This window comes from Hermetia illucens, chromosome 5, assembly GCF_905115235.1.
Source record: "Hermetia illucens chromosome 5, iHerIll2.2.curated.20191125, whole genome shotgun sequence".
NCBI lineage: Eukaryota > Metazoa > Arthropoda > Insecta > Diptera > Stratiomyidae > Hermetia > Hermetia illucens.
In genome coordinates, this window is record NC_051853.1 from 91,888,889 (window position 1) to 91,910,903 (window position 22,015).

Below are 22,015 nucleotides of genomic sequence, written 5' to 3' on the forward strand. Positions count from 1 at the left end.
TTACATCTCTTCGCCTAGTCTCTTGGGTCGATTTCTTAGCCGTTGGCTTCGCCGTACTGGATGTTCAATTTGTTGTGCTTCGGTGTGTTGTCCTTGTTCACTCATGTTTCCGTTTTCATGCGACGGTATAGCGGGCTGCATAGACTGCTGATGTTCCTGTTCATCATTTGCTGTCGGGCTTGCAGATTGGTAATGGAAACTGTTTCGCTTAAAATCTAAAACATCCCGGAAGTCGATTGATGGTGGTATTACCCTCCGTTCTCGGATATGATCTGCATGTCGTCTTCTTTCTACACCGTCTTTTGTTCGAACACGGTAGGAATATCGATTTGTTCTTTCGACTATGTTGGCTGGTTCCCACATTTTCTCGATGTCTGTCTTTACGAATACTGGTTGTGCTGGTTGGAACTCTCTGTTAGACTGCTCTGCTTGAAGATTTTGTTTTACATGTTTAAAATGCATCTCTCGCCGTACATTAGGCTTCAGATTGTCAAATAAAGTTCGCAGGCGTCGACCTAGCAAAAATTCAGATGGTGCCTTCCCTGTAAAGGAGTGTGGTGTGTTTCGATATGTAAATAGAAATGTGCGCAAGCGCTGACGTTGTGATAAACCATCATATTCACTGGCTTTCATGCGCTCCTTGAATGTTCGTACAAATCGTTCGGCTAGTCCGTTGGTTTTCGGATGGTACGGTGAAGACGTTACATGTTTTATTCCATGACTTTGACAATAATTTCGAAACTCTTCTGACGTAAATTGACTACCATTATCCGACACGATAATTTCCGGATAACCAAATGTTATAAACTTCTCCTCTAGGAATTCGCACAAAGTTCTTGTGGTGGCAGCATAAAGTACATCTGCTTCTACCCACTTTGATAAAGCATCAACAAGCACAATCCACATTTTTCCTTCGAAGGGACCTGCAAAGTCCACATGCAGTCGTTGCCAACAATGATCTGGCAGGGACCAAAAGCAGATTGGCAGTTCAGATTGTTTTGGGCGTTGCCGTTGACATGCCATGCATGATTTCACTGTATGTTCCACGTCCTTGTCGATGTTCGGCCACCATACATAGTACCTCGCTAACGCACGCATAGAGCCAATGCCTGGATGCCCTCTATGAAGATGCCTCAATGTTACTTCTTGAAGACTATCGGGCACGATAATTCGTCCTTGCCACATCAAAATACCGTTTTCGTATGATAGTTCCTCCCGTTTGTCGTAGTATGGTTTCAGCTCGTTGTTGATACACTTCGTGTCTGGCCAGTGACGCTCAATTAACTCAATTACTCGTCGTAATATTAAGTTATGTTTCGTCTGCTTCCTAAGTTCCTGTTCTGTTAGTACAATATCATCAAGCTTCCGTGTTTGAATTACCGCATAAATTTTATGAATCTTCTGCGCTTCCTCCGAAATTGCTTCATGTGCGTTTGGTAAGCGTGATAAGCAATCAGCTAGAATATTGTATTTGCCTTGACGATACTGTATATCGTAATTGTATGCACCTAACATTAGTGCCCATCTCGTCAGACGGTTGTTTGGGATTTTTTGCAAATTTCGTTTGTCTCCCAACAGGTGTTGAAGCGGCTTGTGATCCGTAATTAATGTAAACTTTGTCCCACGTAAATATGGATCAAATTTCTTCACGGCGAAAAATATTGCTAATGCCTCCTTGTCAATGGTAGCGTATTTTTGTTCTGCTTCGTTCAATTTTCGTGACGCGTAGGCGATAGGTAACTCGTTGTTAGCCTCGTCTTGATGATATAAAACAGCACCAAGGCCTACATCGGATGCATTTGTTGCCAAATAAAGCGGTTTTGTGTGATCGTAAGGAGTTAGATGACGGGCGCTAGCTATCATATATCTAACATTATCAAATTGTTTCTGTTCCTTTATTGACCATCGCCATTGCGACTTTGTACCAGTTAATGCGTGTAGTTCGGAACATGCTCCATGTAAGTTGGGTATGAATTTCTCGTAAAAATTGACCAATCCCAGAAAAGATCGTAACTCCTTCTTGTTAGTGGGTATTGCAGCATTTTTGATTGCTATCAGCTTGTCTCCCACTGGATAGATCCCTTTTCGGTTGAATTGATGGCCCAAATAGTCGATACTGTCTTGAAAAAAGCTACATTTGTTCTTTTCGATACGAAAACCAGCTTCACGCAGACGTTTAAAAACTTCTCTTAATGACCTTAGATGGCTATCTTCATCTGGACCTGTCGTCGAAATAGATTGCAACGTTGGGTATGCCAGCAAGTAGATTTTCCATATAATTTTGAAATGTTCCGGGTGCACTCGATATACCAGGAGTCATACGGTTATACTGAAAATAACCTTTGTGTGTGGATATGATTAGGTATTTCCTTGACTCTGGACTAATCTCGAATTGTAGATAGGCATCGCGTAGATCTAATTTCGTGTACTTCTCACCCTTGGCAAGCTGCTGACTGATGTTTTCGAATGTTGGTACTGGATGTCGTATTGTTACTAGTGCTGGATTCAGTGTAACACGAAAATCACCACAAATACGTATATTTCCGTTTCGTTTAACCACGTTGACAGTGGGTGTTGCCCATTTGATCGGTGTTTCGTTGGGGTCAACAGGTGAGATAATTCCAAGCTGCTGTAACCTTTCAAGTTCGAATTCCACGCTTTTTTAAATTCCGAATCGGACTGGCCTGGCTGGAATATGTATTGGTGTTGCTGTTTCCTTTACGTGAATTTTAACTTGGTAGTTATTTATTTTTCCCAGTCCTTCTTCGAATAGCTGCTTGTTCTCTTCCAATATGTCATTTAACTTCTGATGCAGTGGTTTCGTTGTCGGCTGCACGTGGTTGTTGACACGATCTACGTTGTACACTGGTTCGGGCAGTGGCAAATTGAAGGCTTCATTCCACTCTAAGCCAAATAACATTGGATTCGCGTTGTCCACCACGACTACTTTCAAAGATCGCGTTTGCTTGTTCAGCGTCACTGTCACTGTAGCTTCCCCTTGGCAAGGTAAATCGAAATTGCCATAAGCCAGTAGTTTTGGCTTCCCTTTAAGCGTTGGTGATCCGATCTGTTTCCAAAAATCTGTACTTATAATGGAAACTGACGCGCCCGGATCCCAGTCCATCGTACACGTGACACCGTTTATCTTAACGTCAATGTTTCTTTTCTTAGCAATGGCACTCATTACTTTAAAAACTTGCTCACAACTCGAAATAGATGTATCACTATTTTTTACGTTGTAAATACGCTGTTGTTTCTTTTTGTCTCTCGCGATCAATTTAGCTCTGCCTTTTCTTATACAGCACGACCCGTAATGTCCACGTTTGCCACACGCTTCACAATTGTGATTCGCCGCCTTGCAGTTGTCTTTTGAATGTCTTTCACGCGCACCACATCTTAAACATTGTTCTTCCGACAAAATTCGGATCCGCTTACCGATTTTCGAACGACGTTTTACTATCTTTTTCACTTCCGCGCATTCACTTTCTACAATGTCTTTTTCCGCCAACTCTCTTGATAGCGCTATTTTGAAAACTTCCGCGAACGACACTTCGTTTTCTATGCCTTCAATATCATCGAATGTTTTTAGCTCTGGCCATCTTTGTTTCAATTCCACTTCAAGTCGGGGATGGTTGAGACCCGTTGCAAACCGATCACGTAATTGACGTTCTAGCATGTCGCCGTCGTAGCCACAATCGCGACTTATGTCTTTTAGCCTGTTCGCGTAAGATTCGAATGACTCATCTTTTTTCCTCACACAATTCCAAAAGTTCGTTAGAGCTTTGAAGCGCGTGGTTTTTCGTTCAAAAAGCTTCACGAATTTTTCCGCGATTTCCGTGTAAGTCAGGTTTTCAAATTTTTTCTTTGCGTCCGCAAATGCAATTTTTAGTTCACGATAGGTTTCCGGCTTTAGACATGATACGAATAATTCTCTTTTCGAACTTATATCATCCGCGATTCCCCACATGTGGCACTGGGCTTCAAAATAATCTACGAAAACACTAGCCGTTGTAACGCCATCATATTTCTCACATTTAAAGTTTTTTAGGATGTTTTGTTTTTTTACCTCTGTAGAGATGTTTTCTCTACCAACCGTCACGGTAGCGAAATTTTCAAGAATTTTTAGGATGGCGGTTTGTTGCCCCGCCTGCACACGTAAAAATTCGGCAAACTGTGTGGCGTCCATATTTAACTCGCGCTCGGAAAAACGAAAAACACGACCGTCCTCGTCGGCAGTATGTTGTGGAATCATATTTATTTGAAAAAACATTTGACAGTTGAATGCATATTCAATACAGCTGTAGTAAACTTAATTGTTAATTCACACTATGTATTACATTTAATGGTTAGTTCACACTGTTACAGGTTGTAAATTATTTTTTTCTTTGAACTCCTTTTGTCGGCTTCCTAAAAGGGTTGACCAGGTTTTCCTTCATATTTATAAATAATAACTTGGTTCAGTAACTGAACGTTGTGGAATTAGATACTTAAAAAAAATCAAGTGTTGCGGGTTTGGCCGCATAATACTGTTCTCCGGCGCGGCGGACGACAGGGGGACGTTCATTAATTATTTTAATCCATTCGAAGACTTTAAAATCAATAAATGCAAAACAATGTCATTTCAATTATAAAGAAGGCTTATTCGCAAAAAAAATTGGTTAGACGGATGAAAAAGTTAATTTGCTTCGAACCCGCAGTGAACGTGTTAAGCTCCCTGTTAAAACCAGACCTGACTGGTTTTCAGCCTATTTGAAGCATACATGGTAGAAATAGTTTTCCCCTTTCGATGGATGAAGCAAAAACTGCTTTTGCTACTGAAGCCCAATAAGCAACCGGAACATGCATCATTATACCGCCCGATTTACCCTATAGACACGGTAGGAGAAATGCTTGAAATGATCATCTACAATAGACTTCTCCCTACCATAAAATGTAGGGATACCATATTGGAGCAACAGTTTGATTTTCGTTAACGCCAACGATCGACGCCGTAGACGTGGCTCGAGATGCATACTGTGCCGTGCTAATACTGAACGTCAAAAATGCCTTCAATTCAGCCCGCTGGGAGTGAATAAAAATTCATTGGCTAAAACAGATGTACGGACGAACGAGAGACCTAAGCAACACCCCATCAGAATAGGAACATCACACTGCTCAATGTTGGGTGCTCACCTGTGGAAATGGAGTCCTTGCCCTTCCCGTGCCAAAAGAGGCCATGATGATCTAGCCGTAGTTATTATCGCGAAACAACTTAAAGACGTCGAAGTATACGCTAACGAAACCATCAGCGACATAAAACGTATATACGGCTATATTTCTTCAAAGCCAATTATGAAACCCTTGCTGTTGATGATTTACGTGAAGATCAAATTTAAGGACGCCTGGACTATGCCTATGAAAAAGCGGCAAATACCATCGTACACGAATGATGCTTAACATTGGAAGTCCAAAATACCGCCGCAGATTACTTACAGCCGAAGTGGTTCGTTCTACACTACGATCGATAACACAATGCACAAAGAGATACGAGATGCCCTAATCCGCAAGGAAGTTGGAAACATCCTGGTCTGAGCAGAATATCATAGAGTAGGCACAAGGCTTCTCACAAGGTGGGGTATTATTACCATTAATGTGGAGTAATTTACTTAGATAAGACTGACCAGGCTGACCCTGACCAATGTGCGAGGCCAGATAAAAGCAGGAGGGTCACTCTCAAGACCATTCGACATCAACAACGGTCAACGACAAGGGGATTCCCTATCATGCGTCGTCTTCAACCTGGCCCTCGAGAAAGTGATCGGTGATGCTGAGGTAAATGCAAGAGGTACGATCCTTTTTCAGTCCACCCAACTACTGACCCATACTGACGATATCGACATGCTGGAGCTGCACATCAATGAAGGCAAGACAAAGTGTATGGTGGGAGCGTCAGCACCGAAAACCAACCAACCAACAACATCAAACCATATTGGTCAAACGGGAAGAATAAGGATAGGAGAATAGAACTTTGAGACCGTTGATAATTTCTCCTATCTTGGATCGAAAATCACAACCGATAACAGCTACGATGATGAAATCCGCGCACGGTATCCTCTATGGCCGGTGAAAAACTGGGTGAGATTACAATTGATCTCCCCATGCTTTTTCTCTAGCCACTCCCCGATGGAAGGGATCAACCTGTAAGTCCAACGACCCTTTTCCGACTGGTCCCATCGTTGTTGCCATCTGCTTATGGATCTCTTCCTTTCGGCTTTTTTCACCTGCGATAAGGGAGAGATGGACCTGCTGTTATAAATGTTCATCATTTCGGTTGCCAGGATGTCAATCGGCATCATTCCCGAGATGACGAACGCTGCATCGTCTGAGACGGTCCTGAAGGCAGTACACAGCCTTAAGGCTGTTCTTCTGTAAACTGTACCCAGTTTATGTGCATTGCCTAAAACCTGCAGCGCTTTTCCCCAAACTGGGACTGCATACAGGCTGTCTGTCTGTTTATCAGACCCGATTTATTCGGAAACGACTAGACCGATTGTCACGAAAATTGGTAAGACCGTGTGATCTGGTGTTCCTTTTACATACAACAAGTGGCGCCATTTTATGATAAGTTTAAAGGGGGGCACCCCATACATGTCAATGGAGGGTGCAAATTTTTTTTCACAGAATGTGGCCATGTGTGGTATCAAACGAAAGGGCTTAATTAGTACTTTTCGATACTGATTCCACATTTGATATCCAACATAGGGGAGTGAGGGTTCAAAATATGACCATCAAAAAGTGTAACAGGTTGTGTTCTCAGAACCTATCCAACCGAAAAATCTGGAAAAAATCACAGTGGTGCATCTCTACGAAATCTAGGCCTCAAAATACATCCGGCTCCGATATCTGCACAAATAAAGTTAATAATAGTATATTTCCACATTTTCGAAATTTACCCGGCAACCCCCCTTATGTCCATCCCCCATAGTGCTCAAGTTTGAAGAAAATCCGGCTATTATTAACAATGTTATAGGGGGTGAAACTTTGCCATTTTTTGTGAATTTCGTGTATTCTACAACGTGACGTCATCATCCCATATCAATTCGTCAATATCACAACGCAGTAAGTTCATATGAATGGAGTCGCAAAGAATTATTTTGTTTCAGTTCACAAGCGTGGTCGGCTCAACGTGATCAGTTTCGCCATTTGGCTCTATCAAATGCCTGATCAGGATGTAATATCGATGCTTTTAAATCCCCATCCAGTGTATCAAGTCACCGTTGTTTCGGCCGGCCTTTTGGTCGCTTACCATTGACTTTGATGTTCACACCAATATTTGTAAGTGAATTCTCGTTAGTGCGAATTACGTGACCACACCATCGAAAACGCCTCATTCGCAGTTTTTCCACAATCGGTGCAACCCCATACCGATCGCTGATATCCTCATTTCGGATGTAATCAAAACGTGTCTACTCCACCATTCCACTGTCATATCTTCGTTCCCATTACCGCAAGACGTCGTTCATTGTCTTTTATAGTCGGCCAATACTCAGAACTATAGAGAGCGGCAGATGTACGGCATGGCGGTAAATTTTAGATTTGAGACGTTGGCTAATACGTCGATCACAAAGGCCACCAGTTGTGGAATACCACTTCATCCAGGGTTTGTTAATGCGTGAAGGAATTTCATTACGCATTTCTCCATTAGCTGATAGCGTTGACCCGAGATATTTAAATCGCTCAGTTCTGGCCAGGTTACTTGACAGAACTGAGCGATTTAAAAGTCTCCAGTCAATGCTGTCAGCCAATAGAGAACCGCGCTATGCCCCTCACAGAGGGAAACACAAAACCTTTTATACCTGAAGCGTTCAGCTCGCATGAATCCCCAACCACCCACGCACCGGTAAAGACATGTGAATTCTGTAAAATGACACGTGAGGGATCGGAGCGCTCAAAGACCCACCTTCCCATATGACAAGCACGTGCCGACAGAGCGCTTTGATGGAGCTTCAGTATTTGCGGGCGAACCTCCACGGTTAATTTAACCAATTTTTTTTAGATTTCGGTATATCTCTTTCCTCTAAGTCAACTCTGGCCACTTACGTTGGCATTCTGTACATCGAAAAATTGATTTAGATGATTACAACTTGATTTTGCGCACGCTACTAGATCCCTTACTTCTTGTGGCAACTATGATGTTTGTACGATGACCGTAACTAGGGTCTGGGAACAGAACTGTCTTAGCAGCAGCTCTCGGTCGAGTTGGATAATCATCCTTTTTGCCCTGAATGTGGTTGCACACCTGAAAAACCAGAGCATCTCATGTCATTACTGTCCAGGAGTTTGTTCAGAGAGGAGGAGCCTGGAAGACTCTGAAAATTAGCGTAAGATCCCGGAAGTCGAAGGAAAATTGGTGCGCGCTGAATTCCGCAATTAAAACGATTCAGGCGGAACTTGGAAAACGGATCCGCACAAGAAGAGCGCAAAGTGCGGAAGGCTTGGTCACTTAAGGGGGTCATCCCGTGTGAAGGCCGTTTTTTTTGCTTTTTTTTTTGAAAAATTGGCCTGGATAAAGATAGAAACGTGATTTTTTCACTATATGTTTATTGATGTCTCTAGTATATGTGATTTTTCAGCTTGATATCGTAGCTAGTTTTCGGAATACGTGTCAATTTATGCACCCATCTCCAAAAAAGGTGTTTTTTTGCTGCCACGCTGGAGGGCGCTGTCTTCATCTGAGGGAAAAAACTAAACGACATTTTAGTGTGGACAATATTCCACGGTCCGCAAACTAGGATAATAAGAAAATATTGAAAGGTAAATTTTTGGTGGGCTTTTAAACTCAATTTTTTGGATTTCTTGTGTTTTTTTACGGCTTTTTTTATGAATAAAACAACGACCCATCCGATTGCAATTATCCTAGTTTGCGGACCGTAGAAATATGTATTAAAAAAGTTGTGTGAATTTCAAAGAATTTGGTTGGATAGGTTTTGAGCTATGGTGGCAGCCGATTTTCAGTTTCGAGAAAAACGCATTTGAAAATTTAAATGTGATTATCAACAGTAAAATTTTAACTCACTATTAATCTGCTATACCTGGTCCATAGAGAGCACCTTCCGTTTCTTCAAAAAAGTCTTGTAAGGTCGATTGTTGCTCTCTGGTTTCAATATGTGACCAACTTGACATCCCATTGTCACTAGGATTTTGAGAATGCCATTGAATCCTTCATTGAAAATAATTACAGCCAGAAATGTGGCTGTTTCTACGACCTTGGCCCCAGAATGAAGGTGTTTAGGAGCGAAAGTCCGGATCAATGCATTTCACGACTCATTCTTATTCCGGGTCTCTGCTCCTAAACATCTGTTCAACAGATCATCTCGTGACAAATCTTCGTAGATTGGTTTGATGACTGTTTGAACTTCTTCAGTCAAAGGTGCCTTCTCGTTGTGGAAACTATCCAGTTTTCCTTTAGCTTCCGTTTTGCTCATTTGCACCAACTGTCCTCGCCTGCTGGAGAATTTTGATGCTGAGGATTTTCGTCTGTAGAACATTTATGGAAGAAAGTTGCCCAAATTTCTTGCTTCATTCCTTCTATCGAATTTGCGTGTCGACGAATAGCTAGCCCAAAAAATGTAGTGAGGTCGTTAATAACCTTATCAGTAAGTTTTCCAGCCCCTTTTCCACCAATGCCTTTGTGATTCTTCTTTGCATACCTAAGCCGCGTTCCCATTCTTTTCTCGATATGTCCTACGCATTCCTTTTTACTGCTATGTATATTTTATTATTTGCAGAAATTTGCAGAAAAACCGGAGAAAACTCCAGCAAAATCCAGTATACAATATACAAAACTTGTCACAATTGGAACATCCATTTTCATGCTTGCTAAAAGTTTCTTTGCTGATGTTGATGCGAAGTCCTTTTTCTTCTCTGAGAAGTATCGATTCCCATGAAATACTCGGTTTTTAGTGAGAGCATGACGTTGAACGTTAAAGCGATCTCCCTTCGTACGATTCATTTAAAAAAAATCACTGAACACACAAACAGCACAATAGTTTGTAGTAGTAGCTGGAAAGCCTTTCAGTGCTCACTCTAGACTGGATTATCCTTTTTAGTCCAAACAGCAAGTAAGTTTAGACAATTGATTGGTTTTCAATCTTTTTATATTTATATCTGTGTTCGAATTTATAAGGCTCAGGTAAAAAACTAACAGGTAAAAAATTCGATGCTCTTTCTCATCGAGTACTCTAGCCGCGGCTGCAAACTCCTTAACTGTTTAACACTATAATTTCTGAACAACTCGGAATATCGGAAAATCCCTTTGCCCACATATTCTCCACTATATATAGATACAATTCATGCATAAATCGATTTCTCCAAACCGACACACGGGATGACCCCCTTAAAGCGCAATCCTCCCCGAGAAGCTATGCTTTGTGGCGGTTCCGTGGGGAAGGAAAAAGTATAAAGAGGAGAGGAGTGGTTTTAATCGCATACACTGCTGCAACCTTCAATAGGAATGTCTTTTTAAGATGTAAACTTCCAGCCATAAAAAGCAAGTTTTTCGGTCTCGAAATGTATGCGTATATGCAATAATAAAAGTAATTACAGTAGGAGAACTACTGCCTTTTTTGTTAACATAGCTCGTGTTGTAGCTCTGATAACGTAGGCAATAGTACATACCTTAATTTTGCTGGGCGCTGGTCCTTATTCTACATCTGATCAACCAAAATTAAAAAAGGTTTTTGCTACTCAATTACTCCCTCATTAATGTCTTCACTGCGGATTCTTCCCAAGAAGGTTTTTTTTACCATTTGCAACTACGTATTAACATTTGCATCACTTTGTTGTTTACCATAATTCACTCCCGAAACTTCTTTTGAAACTAAAAGCTGATTTACTCGGAAATAAAAATGCACAATGACACTGACGAATCAATCTTAACGTCATCGCATTGACTATCAATATCCTCAGCAAAACTCATTTTTCGTCAAGGAATGCTTGCAGTTGACGGTTGAGATCTAAATTTCAATTAGGCGTAATTCCTTCAACCGAGCTCTTCCGGAAACATCGGATTAGAAACTGCATCATTAACGCCTAATCACTGGGGAAATGGTTCGAATTTATGATAAAACTCAACCGGGTGTACTCATAGAACGTCTAGCCCAGACTTACTGAACCGATTTATTAATTTTCAAACGTCAACGTTTAGCGGGAAACTCCCAAGGAACGCGTTTCACACGGTGTCGAAATTAGAGTGGAGCATTTTTGAAAACTAATTTGGGTCGCAAGAGCGGAAAAAGTGCGGATAATGGAGACGAGTGGTACAGCGAATGGTAGGGACCATCAAGAGAATGGTGATGCAGACCGAACCCACGATGAACATCAATATTTGGAGTTGATCTCAAGAATAATTGCTAAAGGTGAGGAGTTTCGTTCTTTGTTCTTGGCTAAACGCTGTCGCTCTTATGAAAAGTAATTTCAGAGTTTGCAGGCATAGACCGTAAAGGAAGAGACTTCTATAATCCCTATTTCTCACACAGTATTGAACCTGATAAATCTGATCTTTAACCTCTTCTTCGAACCTTACTGATTTCCCAATATGTATTCATGTTTTGCTTGCCGATAGGGATATCTTGCGTTTCGGCGCATGATCTCACCTTTCTTCTTAAAATGGTTTTCTTGTACGTGCCTTTAGTCCTGCATCCTATTTAGTTTCAATTGTCTCATTTTATACTTGCATTAAAACGCGTTCTTTATTTGGGGTGTGAACTATTCAAATTATATCATTACAGGGGTAAAAAGATCGGACCGCACCGGAGTTGGCACTCTATCCATTTTCGGTGGCCAAATGCGCTTCGATCTTCGGGACAACACATTTCCTTTGCTGACCACGAAGCGAGTCTTCTGGCGAGGCTTGGCTGAGGAGCTCATTTGGTTCATACACGGTGACACAAATGCGAAAATACTGCAGGATAAAAACATACACATTTGGGACGGTAACAGCACGCGAGAATTTTTGGACAAATGTGGTTTTACTGATCGTGAGGAAGGAGATCTAGGCCCTGTTTATGGGTTTCAATGGCGTCATATTGGTGCGGAGTATAAAACCTGCAAAGACGACTACACGGGCCAGGGAATTGATCAACTGAATGAGGTGATTACTAGAATCAAGACGAACCCAAATGACCGGCGTATTATCATGACCGCCTGGAATCCGATAGACATCCCTAAAATGGCACTTCCACCCTGTCATTGTCTCGTCCAGTTCTACGTTGCGAATGGGGAGCTTTCATGTCAGATGTATCAAAGGTCGGCAGATATGGGGCTGGGAGTGCCTTTCAATATCGCGAGTTATGCATTGCTGACTTACATGATTGCCCATGTTACCGGATTGAAACCTGGCGACTTTGTTCACACACTTGGCGACGCTCATGTTTATTTAAATCACGTTGAGCCGTTAAAAGAGCAGTTGCAAAGGGAACCACGCCCATTTCCAAAATTGTACATTAAGAGAAAGGTAGAGCGAATCGAAGATTTTGTATTTGAGGATTTCGAAGTAAAGGACTACAATCCTCATCCTAAAATCAACATGGAAATGGCGGTGTGAACGCCTGCAACTTCCATTCATTGTGAATAATATTTTTGACGAATTTATATATGTTTAATCAGTATTTTGTTTATATACAATAAAAGCCACTTTCATTTATATTTGACCATATCATTCCCAAGCGGTTCAAAAGAATTTAAAACAAAAGGAATCAAAAATGATTATTTTGCTTTAACTTTTGTCCTGTTCAAAAGCTGGGTCGGCTCGTGATAGGTTGCGCCACTTTGTTCTGTCAAAGGTCTAATTTGAATGCAGTCGCCAGGCTTTCGATTCTCAAACCAGCATATCAAGCCAACGTTGTTTCGGCCGGCCTTTGTTGGTCATGAGGCGCCGTTCATTGTCTTCTACAGTGGTCCAACACTCAGAACCATAAAGTGCGACAGGGCGGATAACACTGCTATAAATTTTAGATTTGATAAGTCGATCACAAAGAACACTAGTTGCGAAACGCCCACTTAATCCAGGATGCGCTAAAGCGTGAAGCGATTTTATAAGGTAGTTTTCCATTGGCTGATAGCAGTGACCCGAGATATTTAACTCGTTCAGTCCTGGGCTGATCTGACAGTGATAGTGCCGATTTCATGGGGACGGTCGTCAAAAATTCAGTTCAGATTCAATCTGAGGCCGTGTTGCATGAGACGATCTTTCCATTTTTGTAGAAGTTGCTCGAGGCCATTTTTGTTATAAGACGCCAGGAAAACATCTGCATAAAGTAGTGTAGGGTACTGTATGTTGAATGTCCCGTGTGACAGTGTCTATAGTAATAACAAAGAGATGGCGCTTCCTTGATGAACATCGCCAGAGACACGAAGCGGTTTTGAAACACCCGCCTCATTTTGAACTTCACTTTTCGGATTTAACCCAGCGCACACGTTCCTCTGGCAATATTTGTTCTCATAGAGCATAACAGATTAATTCATGTGGCACACTGTCAAACGTCTTCTCCAGATCCAGAAATGCAATGTAAAGAGGGCGATGTTTCCCACGGTGTTTCTCCATGAGTAACCACGCAGCGTTTTTTGAGTTAGTAGTTTCGCAGTTCTTAACAAACCCCATTTGATTCACTGTTATTTGAACGATGTCGCGAATACGGTAGTCAACAGTGCGGTCAAAAATCTTCATGGTATGGGAGAGCAACCAGATCAAACGGTAATTTGAACATTCTGCTGGACTACCTTTCTTTTTCCATATTGGAACTGTTGTGCTTTCTTGCCAGTCAGATGGTGTTCTACCTTTCTCAATAAGCCGATTAAGGAATTCACTGAGTGCCTTGCTTGTCTTTGCTTCCCGGTTGGCATAATTGTAAATTCGCCAATTGGCCAGCGTTTTATCGTCCAAAAACTTGTGGTAGAGGCTTCACGGACCTTTATTTGAAATTCGTCATTCCATCCTGGTTGATGAGCCGCTTACCCGGCTTGGTGACCCCGAGAGTTACACAGGCCGCTTTGTGAATCATGTCTTTAACTTGATTCCACGATTCTTCCACATTCGCAATGGTTGGTAATCGGCTGAGATAATTTCTCCTTTTCACGAAAACGCCACTGTTTAATGCGCGGCGGGCCATTGCGTTCCTCTCACTATTTTATCGGTGATTTGATTCGTAAGACTGCAATCAACGGTCGATATTGGGATACGATGGCCTCATAGAGAACGACTTTGCAGTCAGTGACCGTGGGAAGATGTTGATTTCCGTTTTACTGTTCCCACTATATATGTAGAAAGATGAAACCATCGTTTGATGAACCATGTATTCATAATTACAAGGTCATGGGTGTCCACAAAATCGATTATACTTTCCTCCCATGGTGTCTGTTGCCTTTTCCCCTACATGACCATTAAGGTCGTCTGCAATGATGACACAGTTATCAGCGGGCACGTTACAGGTTTTTGCATCGAGAAGTTGCCAGAAGGCACCCTTCTCAGCATCAGTTCGACCTGTCTGTGGTGCATATGCGATGAAGAACTGAATAGTGCGATGAGCTGATATAATGATGGGCATCATCAGCTGGTCATCAAACCGTTCAACCTTTTTAATGGCATCACGGAAACCCTTAAAGATGGCGATGCCAGCACCGTATTGATTGTATCATCATCAACGGCGCAACAACCGGTATTCGGTCTAGGTCTGCCTTAATAAGGAACTCCAGACACCCCGGTTTTGGGCCGAGGTCCACCAATTCGGTATCCCTAAAAGCTGTCTGGCGTCCTGACCTACGCCATCGCTCCATCTCAGGCAGGGTCTGCCTCTTTTTGTTTTTCTACAATAGATATTGCTCTTATAGACTTTCCGGGCTGGATCATCCTCATCCTTGCGGATGCCGGATTTGATCTAATACTAGCACTAATTGGCAATAGTAGGTTAGTGGGAGAATCTGTCAAAAACTCCCCGCAACATCGAGCACGTATGCAGAACGGTGTAGTTCTGCATGGTTTGAACCAGACTCTGTGAGAGTCGCAGGACATCAAGTGAAGCCCTGAGGGATTTAGGTACAATACCTGTAGCTGATAATATTATAGGAACTACAACCACTTTCTCGAGACGCCCAATTTCTGTGATTTCTTGAGCTAATGGCTCATAGTTCACCTTCTTCTGCACGTATTTCCTTTCAATGTTGCTATTGTGGGGGATAGCAACATCAATAATATACGGAGCGACCCGTCTTGTTAACTAAAAGCACATCAGGCTTGTTGTGTGGTATGTGGCGATCAGTTAGAATTTGCCGGTCCTAATATATGCCACAAGCAAAACTTCAGCTTCTCAAACGCCGAACACACTTTGCCCTGGTCGTTCTCCACCCGCTCTTTCATGATGAGTTTTTTATAAGCTCGGGTGGCGACCACGCCGTCCTGAATGGCACATATGAATCCCCCGTCTCAGCAAAAAGCCCCCCACCACACAACCATCTGTTCAACAAATGCAAATCGACAAATGGCTGCCAAAGACAATTCAAGTGTTTACCGTGCATAGCCTTCGGCTTCCATTCACCCATCTGCTCTTGGTCCGATTTCACCTCACTCAGATAATTGAAAGATCTATTCTCAACAAGCCGCATGCAAGGGACTCCCCTGCTCTTTGCTATAAAAATCAGCGAGCAGTGAGTTGACTTGGCGATAATGTTGTGCCGCCGTATATGGATAGGCACTAAGGTATTAGCACCCTCAGATAAACGCACTGATAAGGTGGTATGCCATCCTTCCATTACTGTTGCCAAAAACTTTATTAGTTTGGGAGCAATGCGATACAGACGTAGGACATCGATTAGCCAGGTTTGCGGGACGCTTTCGAAAGCCTTGGCATAATCGATATAGCAACTGAAGAGGTTCTTTGATCTCAAATTGCTTGTTCTATAACTAGCGTGTCGATAATGGGTTGTTCTTTGCAACCCCTTGATCTGATTCGGCAACCCTTCTGCTCTTTGGACAGAATGTTGTTTGTCTCGAGGTACGCATTAACTCTTCCACTAATAATGGACGTTATGAATTTGTAGAAGGTTGGTAAGCAAGAAATCGGTCTTGTATCTGAGGGGTCATGCGCCGTGGCCTTTTTAGGGTTAAGGTAGATAATTTCCACAATGAGGAAGGGTGGAAATTCCTCCGGTCGACTAATGATCTTATTTATGCTATGTGCCAACTGTGTATACCAGTAAATTTCTTATACCAGAAATTCTGCACCCGATTCAGACCAGGGCCCCTCCAGTTCTTCGAGCTGTTTATGACTCGTCGAACTTCCTCTTCGGTAACAATTTAAAATGAATGCCAGGCGTAGTGGCATAGTGGGTGCCTTCCGCGGCGATTCACTCAGCATGCTGGGACTGTAACCCTCAAAGCCCACCCCAATATTCTCTCTGACGGAAGTCACCGAAAACTGTACTGTCTAGACGCTCTGTTGGAATTTGTTAAGAGATCTGAAAAAACTTCGCTGGTTCGTACGTTGCATTCTGAACACGTCTGAAATGACTTTCCACATACCGTCGTAACCGACTGTATACGACAGAAAGTTTCTGCTTTATTTTGTCCAGACTTTCAACTACGGATGTTTCACTGGGGATGGCATAGTTCCTGTAAACCCTCTGCACTTTATTTCTCACCCATCTGCTTGCATTGCCAGTGCTGATTTGAATCAGTCTAGCAATGTCCTCTCTTACTGAGGCCCGCCGAAGTTCCAGACGAATTTTCCATAGTGGATCTTTTCGGTCACTTAAGCGAAAGCAGTGACATATCAGCACACAGTCGAAATGCAATCCCATCATTGATTTGAGATGGTATTCTTGGAGTTGCTGGGTATGCATAGAGCCTGCGAATACTTGGTCTATGCGAAGGATCCATTTCCGAGAACTCTATACACGTTCTTTGAACCCCAACGAAGACGTCAGCTGGACGGTGGAGAAGAGAACTTCGCCGAGTACTGAAACCGTTGAGATAACATTATCAGAACGGATTAAAGGGAGCATTTTGTCTAAGAGTATTCTTTCGAATAACAACATTACAGGTTTTTTTTAAAAAAAATTTAAGCCCAAAAATAAAAAAGTTACATAAAATTATTTCGATTAAGGTCGTAACTACACTTCTAAAACCGCGGGACGTATAGTCACTCCAATTTTATATGAAATCAAAAAGCTTTTAATTCTACATAATTAACTTATTTAAATAATAAAATCAAAAATTTTACATATATTGAAATTTTTTTTTCAATTTTCACCACTTTTTTTACAAATAATGCAAAAAAAAACACCTTTAAAAATATGATATCATCCTAAATATCGGTTCATATTCTTAGGAATTTTATAATGAATTATATCTCTAAATTTCGTAAAGATCGGTTCAAAACTTTTTCAGTTTGAATTCCCAAAGTATGAAAAATATCACTTTGAGAACGCCTTTCGATTATAAAGACATTTTTCACTCTTACAGTTACAACAAATATAAATGCACCCATAGAAAGTACTGAATCAATTAATTATAAATATGCTATTTTCATGGTATAAGTAAGATAACGTAAGAACATAAAGCGGCTACCATGTGGGCGAGTGGCTGAGCCTGATTCCGATGATCACTTAGTTCTATCCTCATAAAATCTAAAGGGAACCGAATTCCGCTTTGAAATTTTTGCAGCCTATTCGGGGATAGCTATGCAATAAAACCAATCGATTCTGAAAATCTCCTAATATGGTTTCCCCCCTTAAGAGAAGTTTCTTGATCATCTTTCCAGTTATCTGGTCGTATTTTGAAGCTTTGTTACTATAACCGTGCTCGACTCGAATTTCGCCGACCTAGCTTTAAATTTGGTGGACTAGAGATGGCAGCAATACTTATTAGCTTATGATTAACGTGCATATGAACAGCTTTAGAATGGAGATACTTAGAAGGTTTTGGAAATGTTGGTTTCATGATTAATCAGTATTACCGAGCCATCTTGTGACTTATCTTTCCGATGACTGTAGTTACATATAGCGTAAGCATGAAAGTACAAGTTGTTTTTGTTGCAATTGAAATTAGCTCTACGAGACTTGCATTAAGCGTTGAAGACACTCGATTTAAGGACTGAACTATATACTGAACTGCAAAAAGTCCTTGCGACTTATGCTACTCTGAAAAGTCCTGACGTAGCAAGTTCTGCTTTCAATTTAATGGCGTTTCCCCTGCAACTTTGGGCCGTTGCGTTGCTGCTTGAAGTACAAACCGGGTGGAATCATATACAGGGTGCGGCAGCATAACTTCCTTTTTTCAAAACTCAATAAAAACTATTGTATGCATCGGAAAATATTTATTTATTTTTTATAATGTAGGTACATGTCTAAAGTTTTTATTTACATTGTTTTGAAGATCAAATCTGTTAGGTGACGTCCCCTATTCTCCATACATTGCGTAAACCGATTTCTGGCGTTTGTCATGACTCTTGTTAGCATAGCAGGTGTTATGTTGGCAATTTCTTCTTGGATGTTGGTCTTCAAATCTTGTAGGGTTCTTGGTCGGTTCACATAAACACGGGATTTCAAAAAACCCCATAGAAAAAAATCACAAGGGGACAGATCGGGAGAGCGTGCCGGCCATTCCAAATCGCCGCTAATTGAGATAAGACGCTCTGGAAAGTGTTCCCTCAAAACAGCCATCGATGCTCTTGAAGTGTGTGCTGTTGCACCGTCTTGTTGGAACCAAGTGTCTCCCAAATCCAAATTTTCTAGCCGTGGAAAAAAAAATTCTTTAGTATGTTTACATACCGGTCCGAATTCACTGTCACTGTAACCTCATTTTCCTCAAAAAACCAGGGACCAATAATTCCAGCTGAGGAAATTGCACACCACACTGTGACTTTGGGTGAATGCAAAGGCTTTTGATGCAATTCTCGAGGGTTGGTGTCAGCCCAGTAGCGCATGTTTTGTTTGTTAACCGACCCACACAAATGAAAATGGGCTTCATCGCTAAAAAAAACAATAGCACCCTCGGGAACGACATCAAGAAGAAGCTCACACGCGTTCATCCGAGAATTGAAGTCCCGTTCTGAAAGTCCCTGCACTATCGCCATCTTATAGGGATGAAAATGAAGATCATTACGAAGAATTCTTCTCACAGAACGATCGGATAGTCCAAGGGTAGATGCGTGTTTGCGCGCAGAACGCCGTGGCGATCGCAACATTGACGCTCTCACTGCTTCAATGTTCTCAGGTGATCTAACGGGCCGAGGGACTCCAGTTCTTCCTTTTGTCGCACTTGTAGTTTGTCTGAATGTAGTGATCCATGTAACAATTGATTTGTGGTCTGGGATGGGAGCCAACGGGGCTAAATTAAAGCGATTCCGAAATGCACGCTGTGTTGCAATAACCGAACATCCGCTTGAAAAGTGAACCTCAACGGCAAAGGCACACTCCTCACTATTCCAACGCATGATGGCGACTGAACCGTGTCGGGACAAAACTTTACAGTATCCCCTCTTGAACGAGACCACTAGCGCTCCGCTATGACATCAACTAACTGAGTGGCGCGCACTTTAAAAAAGGAAGTTATGCTGCCGCACCCTGTACAATCAAAAAATGAATAACGAAAGGAAATTTGGATGCCCCATTCACGCTAAGCTAAATTGAAAATGAAAGTGTATTTTGTACATGTGTTTCAACAAGTATTCTTTATATGATTTACGAGCTGTCTAATATGATTGTTCATGTTCTAAAAAATGAAAATGCTTACAACTTCTACAACTAATGACGACCCCATGGGAATCAACATATCCATCAAAACTTTTATGATCGCTTTTCCCACAGCCCTCACCACCTGTTGGATCTGCTCTTCAAGTTTGGGCACCGCAAGATCATTTCGAGTATCATCTTCCGTTCTGGAATCGTCTGAAATTCAAATTGTTAACTGAAATTCACCCTTAATCAGTTACTCAAACTTGCCAGCCATTGCACTTGCAGCTAGTACAAGGATTGCACAACCTACAAGTAGTCTGTTCCATCCACCGATGCGCCCATATAAGAAAATGGCGACTCCAGTTATTACTGCGATCTGCGCTGGTTCATTCATCGTTACACGCTAAATTCCACTGCCCACAAGATTTCCTAAAACACCGGAAGCGTCGCAATACTAGATTCGAAAACACGAGGACTTCCACACTGATCTAGTTTTGATCCGTCACTATTTTTCAGAGGGCGAGTGGGATTCCCCGAATTATACTCGTATGTACGTTCAGATATTCAGCCATCGAATCGATAGCTGCGTTCGAATTGTAGCTGTAACACGCCTGATGTTACGTGAATCCATTCAGCTATGGACGATAACATCAAGCTTTTTCGATTTTTTGAAGGGTTCTATTCTCTTTAGAGAGTATCACAGGTGTTGATTGAAGGAGTATATGTATATAAACTATTTTAAAATGCATATTAACACGGCTTATTTTGAGAGTGCAGTATCCGGAGCTTTGCGACATATGCAACATTTTTTCGCCTTATCCTTATAACGAGGGAGTACTTTGAATAATATGTAGCATTTCTTCTTTTTCTCACGATTTTGCAACCCTTAGCTTTTCCAAAATACTCCTTTCAATTTCCCAATTCTGGCATGCATGGGACTCGCCCCCTCTAAATAAAAAAAATTAAGCATTTCCGATGTCACGAGACAGATTCATCCGCCCCACGGAAGAATTTAGGTGATGCACTCGGAATTTGGACAATGAAGGGATAAGGAATACATTGAGCCCGCTTATTTTACTCTTTCCCGAGAGATGCTTTACTCGTCGCAAAAATTCGGACAGGAGAGCATCCCTCAGGCCATCAACTCGAGCGTGTGTTCCTTGCAGGATTCCTAGGTACTTGTAAAAGTTTGTCTTGGTCATAGCTTGTATGTAGAGGTCACCAATGCTATATTCGGAAAGGTTGATAACCTTTGCTGATGGCTATGTCTACTATTCGTAACAGACTTCTGAGATGGTCATCAGTAGCAGCATAAAACTTGATGTCATTTAAGTACATCAGTACAGTGCCATATAGAATCAAAGAGGACTCAACGAATCCCCCTGGAAGATATTTCTCCGTATACGGTGGTGTTGATACCCTCAGATGAATACAGTGACAAGGTGGTATGCCACCTTTTCATGACTGTCCCAGAAAATTTTATTAATTTGGGATCAGATGTAGGACAGGATTAGCTAGGTGTGCGGGACGCGGTCAAAAGCCTTGACATGATATCACCTAAAGAGATTTATTCGTTCTTTACTTGGTTGTTGTTCTTAATCCAACTCGGAAGCACTTCTGCTCCTCGGGCAGAATATTGTTGGTCTTGGCGTGGGCATTCACCCTGCCATTAATAATGGATGTTATGAACTTGTAGAGTTGGTAAGCAAGTAATCGGTCTTGTGTCTTTTCAGGGACAACGTAGATAATTCCCACAGCGAGTGCGGAAAATGTGAAAGTGAAAATTTCTCAGGCCGACTAATGACCTGGTTTATTCTGTGTGCCAATCGACTATGTATACTGGTTTTTATACCAGAAATTCTGCACCCGATCCGCACCAGACGCCTTCATTTCTTCGAACTGTCTATGACTAGTCGAACTTCCACTTCGGCAACATGCGCAAAATTCATGCCCGGCAAATTCCATCCCAATATTCTTTTGTTGTCGTTGCCGAAGACTGTATTATCTGAACGTTCTGTTGAGATTCGTTAAGTGATCTAAAAAACTCTGCTGGTTCCTCGCGTACGTTGAATTATGAACACGTCTGGAGTGATTTTCGTCACCATTACAAGTGACTGCATACGACAGAAACTTTTTGCTTTAATGGGCCCAGAATTTCAATTACGAGTGTCTTATTGGGGATGGCATAGTTTGAGTTTGATTTGAATCAGCCTAGCAATGTTTTCCCTTAGTGAGCCGCGCAGACGTTCCAGTCGAATTTTCCATGGTGGGTCTCCTGGGTCATTTAAACCAATAAAGCGAGAGCGAA

General features: G+C 41.9%; 2 protein-coding genes across 2 annotated transcripts; one reads left to right on the forward strand and one right to left on the reverse strand.

The window, feature by feature from the left end:
• Nucleotides 1-3,676, reverse strand: LOC119658158 (uncharacterized protein K02A2.6-like). The gene is made up of 3 exons (XM_038065426.1): nucleotides 2,685-3,676; nucleotides 2,341-2,636; nucleotides 1-2,222 (listed from the first exon to the last, which is right to left on the reverse strand). The coding sequence occupies exons 1-3, from the start codon at nucleotides 3,674-3,676 to the stop codon at nucleotides 1-3; spliced, it is 3,510 nt and encodes a 1,169-aa protein (XP_037921354.1).
• A 7,468-nt stretch (nucleotides 3,677-11,144) lies between these two features.
• Nucleotides 11,145-12,682, forward strand: LOC119656745 (thymidylate synthase). Its single transcript, XM_038063304.1, has 2 exons — nucleotides 11,145-11,396; nucleotides 11,769-12,682. Exons 1-2 carry the CDS (start codon nucleotides 11,285-11,287, stop codon nucleotides 12,581-12,583), a joined length of 927 nt encoding a protein of 308 aa, XP_037919232.1. The 5' UTR covers nucleotides 11,145-11,284; the 3' UTR covers nucleotides 12,584-12,682.
• Nucleotides 12,683-22,015: the final 9,333 nt, after the last annotated feature.

Coding starts and splice junctions, on each gene's coding strand:
- LOC119656745 (XM_038063304.1), top strand. CDS start 11,285: ATGGAGACGAGTGGTACAGCGAATGGTAGGGACCATCAAGAGAATGGT. Junction 11,397..11,768: donor CTCAAGAATAATTGCTAAAG/GTGAGGAGTTTC, acceptor ATATCATTACAG/GGGTAAAAAGATCGGACCGC.
- LOC119658158 (XM_038065426.1), bottom strand. CDS start 3,676: ATGCTAGAACGTCAATTACGTGATCGGTTTGCAACGGGTCTCAACCAT. Junction 2,637..2,684: donor CCAATACATATTCCAGCCAG/GCCAGTCCGATT, acceptor CGAACTTGAAAG/GTTACAGCAGCTTGGAATTA. Junction 2,223..2,340: donor AATCATATCCACACACAAAG/GTTATTTTCAGT, acceptor TTTCGACGACAG/GTCCAGATGAAGATAGCCAT.